This window comes from Trachurus trachurus, assembly GCF_905171665.1.
Source record: "Trachurus trachurus genome assembly, chromosome: 15".
NCBI lineage: Eukaryota > Metazoa > Chordata > Actinopteri > Carangiformes > Carangidae > Trachurus > Trachurus trachurus.
The window spans coordinates 8,824,088-8,830,526 of NC_139906.1; the positions used below are offsets into that span (position 1 = coordinate 8,824,088).

The 6,439-nt window shown below is 43.0% G+C and overlaps 1 protein-coding gene across 1 annotated transcript; it reads left to right on the forward strand.

Moving 5' to 3' along the window:
• Positions 1–1,576: 1,576 nt before the first annotated feature.
• LOC310997711 (uncharacterized protein) lies at positions 1,577–5,308 on the forward strand (the record flags this gene model as incomplete). The annotated part of the gene is made up of 6 exons (XM_083987501.1): positions 1,577–1,857; positions 2,349–2,471; positions 2,677–2,741; positions 2,847–2,953; positions 3,088–4,499; positions 5,196–5,308. Exons 1-6 carry the CDS (start codon positions 1,710–1,712, stop codon positions 5,306–5,308), a joined length of 1,968 nt encoding a protein of 655 aa, XP_083843627.1. The 5' UTR covers positions 1,577–1,709.
• Positions 5,309–6,439: the final 1,131 nt, after the last annotated feature.

Sequence of the window (6,439 nt, forward strand, 5' to 3'; positions counted from 1 at the left end):
AGGTCGTTAAAAGGACCGTACCGACCTGACAGTGCTGCAGTGGAGGTCGATTCCTACCAGTCTGATATTCATAAAGGAAAACTGGTTGCAGACACACAACCATAGTGTTCTGGTAACCTCAGCACATCTTTGTGGTGTTTTTGCCAAGCACCATGTAATATGAATTGTGCCTACGAGTTTGTTTGAGTCTCATCATAAACATTTGTGAAAGGTGTAATGGATTTGTTTGACAAGAGGCACGCAATCCACACTAACAACAACCTTCACAACAAAAGCTTCCACAAACAAACAGGCTTCAGGCCCAATGAAGCCTGATAACAATTACTGGGCAAACACATGCTTAGACCTACTTGGTAGTACCAGGCCGTCTGCCATCATATTTACTGTGCAGCCTGCGAGCAGCCGAGAGTAATACAAGCTCACATTTAATGTCTGTATTTCATTAAGTTGCCAGATAAAGTGCAGAGTTTGAGAGCGTTAGTGTGGATTTGCCCCATCTTGTTGAAACTAACTTTGAAATTTGAAAAAAAAAAAAAGGGAAAAAATAATGATAATGGTTTTTCCAGAGAACTGGTAATGTTGTGTGAAACTGGCTATGTGATGAGACAGACTTTATTCTTATGTTTACTGAGGCTCACTGAGTCTGAGGATCTGTCTGGGGCCGTTGAAGAGGCTTCAGGGGGTCTGACAATTATCACTATTATTTACTTTCCAAGATGAACAGTCCACTGACGTAATGTGTGAGAACCCCTTCTACTTCATGGTTTTTCTCCTCTGCCTTATATCCAAATTCAACCACTAAAATATTCAGATTGTTACTTTAGTAAAAGTAGCATCACAGTAATTCAAATTAAAAATATAAATATTTTGAAATGCATTTAAAAAGGCGCATTTGCTGTGGAGGCAAAATGGGCTCAATCACTGTTAAAATAACACATCATACTACTGGATTATCATAAGATGACACACTGACAAACATATTTTTGTAAACACCTGGGCCTTGACATTTGCAATTCACATTACTCAGTGAACATGTGAATCTGCAGTGGTTTTCAGGTTGGTTAGTTCTGCTTAAATAGAACCTGAAAGCCCAGAAAGCACAGATCAACCATAGTTGCACAACTCACTGCAAGAATTACCATGTGAAACGTTCACTTTGAGGTCTCAGAGCATTACACAATATTATTGAAGGCACAGTTTCTTGATCTTCATAATCAATAAATCATATGTAAATAAAATTAAGGGCCATGTTTAGGTTTAAGTAACAACTTTGTTTAGGTTTAAGTAACAACTTTAAGGGTCTTGAACATTGCAAACATATTAAAACTGTACAATATTGTATATAGATGACTATTAATTCTGTGTGCTAATACATGTGGAAAACCTGTATATTGTATCAGATCAAATAAATAATGTCTCATGTGTTCAGCCAACAAAGAACTATAATCTGAGCAATGTGAAAAGTCAGAGGTGCAGACCTACAGGAGCTCTTGAGGCGACGTCGAGCGAACCGCAATTTGAAAAAAAAAAAAAAAAGCCACAGCCGGGCACCCGTAGACCGCTGACGTCACGCAAGCATGGCGGCTTAATCTGAATGAATAAGCACAACAAAGGTGTTACTTTTCACGAAAACATGAAAGTGTGAATCTTGCATCCTCGCCGCCGCCGTAGTGAAACGTGTGCGTGTTTATGTGTGTGTGAATGAGCCGATGACACGAGCTGCTGCCACCGCGTCCTCCAACGACTTCGCGGAGCTGTGGACGAGTGTTTCAAAGCTTTGTCCCTCCGGTAAACGAGCCGAGGAGAAAACTGCAGCACGGCCGATGCCCGGCGCAGCCACACCGCCCGTGCACAGAGGTGAGGCTGCGGCTCGATCTGCACCATTACTAGAAAAACACAATCATCTAAAAAAAAAGAAACTAAAAGAGTGACCTGGATCACTTTTGATACGATCTAATGTCAACAACACACACACACACAACTGACCTCTGCAAGAAACCACATGCACTCATGCAGTAACTTAACTCCTGACAAAGCTGCTCCACGTAATGTGAGACAACAACATTAGCTCCCAGTGAGTTTGTAGTTGGATAAACTGTATAAACTTGTTTGACTCGTTTACAAATCCTAATCTTTATCATCTTTGTTGACAACAACCTGTTGCTCAATTAATTCACTTGACCCCACATTTTCCAGCACTCTTGTCATTTACAACATCATTTACAATACACCAACAACATGCTATATATAAACTAGTCTTTTCATGCATAACCTAAAGTCGAATGTGTCTAAATAGATGCAGTTCATTCATGTCGACTGAATTATATCTCTCTGTCTGTCCGACACAGATCTGCAGAGTCCTAAGCACCGAGGCTGCAGCAGGTATCTGGGCTTCAACAATGGGGATTCTCCAGGTGACGTGGAAGCATCTCAGGACATCATCTGGGACTCTACGTCTCCCACTAACGCAGGTAAATATAGGTTGTCTGATAGATACAAGACTGGATCCCATCTGTTTCCTCTCTGTGTTTGCATGCAGCATGCTTCTGTTTCCTTTTATTGCTGCAAATGCAGGCACACTCAGAGGAACTTATCACAACTGAATGACAACACACAATTATCATGTGTTATTGACATTTTCTTTTTCCATTTTCTTTTGTTATTGTTTGTTTTTAGGCTTGGGACACAGGAACTCCAGAGTTGTGGAAATATCAGATATCGTCAACCGTATAGCTCCAAAGGTCAGTAACAAGACACAGGACTGTCGCTCCACTCTCTGTGCTGCACTGAGGTTTCACGCTGGTTGTGTTTAAATTCTTTAAACATTGTGCTTGTGTGTTTCACAGGATGTAAAACCTAAAGGGACTGACTCCCCTCTGCTGCAGTGGATACGTGACGTCCCCTGCACACCGGAGATTCGACAGCAGCCCAGAGCCAGGAAGAAGTCTTCTCGGTGGGTTATCAATATATTGACCTGCACAGTGGGGATTTGTTGTTTTATTCCCTGAAGTGTGATACAAGGATTAAGACTAGAGTCAATCATTAGTTGATAATGTTCCTCCTCTGTTCTCTCTCTCCTCTCCACAGACAGAGCAGTGTCGAGGACCTCATGAAACTGGCCAAGCAGTTTGACAAGAACATGCAGCAAGACAAGGAGACTTCAGAGCGACTCAACACTTTCAATAATAACGTCAACGAATGTTTGAAAACGTCCAAAACAAAACTGACGGGGATGTCATTCCACAGCGGCGTTAAAGACCCAAGGTGTCCATCATCGGCGGATCAGGTGGAGTCAGAGCTGCACGCTCTGTTTGACTCCTCCACTCAGAAAGTCAGCGGTCCGCTAAGCCAGGGCTCCACGGCATCGGCCTCTTCGCAGGAAATGAAACACAAACCTGTGACCTCGGCTGGAGCCAAACCCCGACAATCAGGGCTCAGGTCGGCGCACGAGTCCGGCTCAGCTGCCGATCCTGTTGAGGAAAAAGGATCGTGTGGTTTCGGTGCGAACAAGTGCGATGAGTTTGATGACGACTGGGAGAATGATGACCTGCTTAATGACTCTTTTGTGCTGGCAATGACCGCCAATCCTGACCAGCTACAGGACGCCAACGTAAATGCCACTTTTCCTTCTAACACTAAGACAAATGCTGCTCATTTGAGCTCTGTTTGCAAGACCACTGGAGATACAAACTGCGCAAATCAGTCTTCAAATGTCAACTCCAAGCCAAGCTGCAGTGCACTCCAGGAACTGTGTCCCAAACCAAAGACTACCAACCGAAGCACTTTCAAGTTAGAGTCCAACCCTCACTTCCAGCCCGCGGCGGCTGCCAAAGAGGTTTCCAAGTCCGGCTTCACTGTTATACAACCTAAATCACAGATGTCTGACCAGAAATCTCTGACCACAAAGACACTGCCTGCTCCTCAGCCTGACAAGATCGCTAATGAACAGAGGGGGGCCTGTGCATCTGCAGGCTCTGTTAAAGACATTTCAGACGGCTTATGGGGCGACGGGGACGACGACGATGATGCGCTGCTCTACCAGGTATGTGACAGTGTGGAGAGGACCTCCAACAGTCAGCCGCCGCCGCAGCAGAAAGAAAGCACCGGCCACCGCCAAGAAAAACCAGATATTGCCGAAGACAGACAGCGAAAAACCACAGCGCCTCTGCCAATTTACAGGACCTGGTCCATGGACGCCGGTGCCAGCGCTAACAGACGGTCGCCATGCTCTTTTGTCCGTTCAAACTCATTACCGGGAACGAACTGTGAAACTGTGAACGACCGAGGATGGAATATTCCCATGGAAGGCGCCAGCAGCAAATCAGGGATGTCTCACAGCCTCCCAGGAAGCCGCGTGAGTCTGGGCGCGTTCAGCCAGCGCAGGGATTCCTCTGGAACTTTCCAGGATGTGGACATGAAGCCACATACGGTGACAGCCAAGCCCCATCACACAGCCTTCAAGAGAAATGTGTCCGACCCAGCAGTGATACGCAGCAAAGGTAAGATCACATCCGAGTTTGATATTTACACCCGGACTGGGCTGTTCAATCTGTGATAGAAAGATTTTAATAATACAGTAATGCTTCTTGGAAACAAAGCAACACAGATATTTGATTAATACTTCTCTGAAGCTTTGCTCTTATTGGTTAATGGTTATTTTAATTAATTAACGTCTTCCCAGTTTGTGGACTTCATCTACTTTTCTTAGTGTTTTGCTGTTAAGACTGGATACTGAAGTGAAAACTCACAAGTAAAACAGATGTCACATGTTGATCTTATAATCATTGACAGTTCAGTGCATGTGCACTTGAACAATTCTCCCCTCAAAGCAAGTAAACATAAAGCCATGGCTTTAATTTGTGATGCTGTCAAGCGTCCAAACCTCAGGAAGCTTCACTGCCAGTGAACTGCACTCTGATTTTTTCTCTTCTGGACGTGAAGGGATGGGGGTTTTGTACTTTGAAATGAGTTTCACCATTGGTACCCACTGGTCCTAGTTATGGTAGCAACATTTTTATGTTAACAAATTAAAATTCAGTTAGCAGCAGAACACAAGCTCTGATTTAGGCCAATTTCCCCCTCTCTCTTTTTTTTTCCTCCTCAGGTCTTTGCAACTGTTTTAATTCTTAGCTTTTCCCAGCAAACCATATTCAGCGTTTCCATTCATTTTTCTCACTTTCCTTCCTCTTTTCCAGTTTTTGTCACGAGCCAGATGACAGGAAAATGCTCTGCAGCTGAGATCGAGAGGAAGAAACAGGAGGCCCTGGCCAGGAGGAGGCTACGGATGCAGAACACCCCAAAACCATAGAGGAGCTCCTCCATCCATGACTGAAGGGAAATGATCATACTGTTAAAAAAAAAAAAAAAAAACCTGAGCAAAGTTAGTTTAGCGTTAGATCACCGGCTTTTTGTTGCTTGGATAGAAACGACCTTGTTGCCTAAGTTGTCCATACAGAGCTGCTGGATATTTTTTTGCTGCTAACGTAGAAACATATTTAAAGAGAAGTGAGTTAACGCACACACAGTCTCAGATCTGCTGCTTGGATCACATTAGAAAGAGATTTTTCCTGAGCGTTTCAAATTTTCAGTTTTGCGAAATAGCTCACAGCCTCCGAGTCTGAAATCATTCCAAGTGCTGACAAAAACCGGTCACGTTTGTTGTTGTTTTCCAACATCGTCATTTCAGCTCTCCGCGCACGTTTTAGAGAGAAAATGACTGTTTCTTTTCTTTTTTTTTGCCTTGGTTTAAAAGTAAATAGTTTCATCTCAGCGTTGCTTCTTAAAGTGCAACACCAAGGACAGACAGAAAAAAAACACAGTGTGTTTGTTGATGTTATCCATCTAAATGGATGTCTACAATTTATACTGAGCGCTGGCACTAACCGCTGTGTCCTCTACTCTGTGTGTTTGATAACATACTGTAGACTATGTGCCTTAAACATCTGTTGATGCATACTAAAACTACTTTGTCATTGTTTTACAGGAAACCAATGACCACAGTGCTGTAACACAATCTGAAACTTTTCTTTTGGGGCCAAATTCGAAGTTTAATAGATGGGAGACTAATGTTTTATACAAGAAAATAAGCATGTCATGATTTAGCAGATTTTGTTTTGTTAGTATTTCTTGTTTGTTTGAGTTTCTTGTACATTTTGTTTGTGCATGTCACACTTTTTACTTGTCAGTACAGACAGTGTTATGCCCCCCCCCTTCCCCTCTGTTGGCACAGATTATTGTAGTAGCAATGCTATGCACCTTTCAGAAGCTGTAAATACAATAACAATAAAAAACACATGAACATGTATTTTTCTTCTACTTCAAAAGGATGAAACTGACACAAGGTAGATGACCTCACACTAGACTGCCATAATGATTTTTAATCAGCTGAGTGATGACATCTTAGTGCCTTCAACTATAAGAAGGAAACTGACTCCAGTCA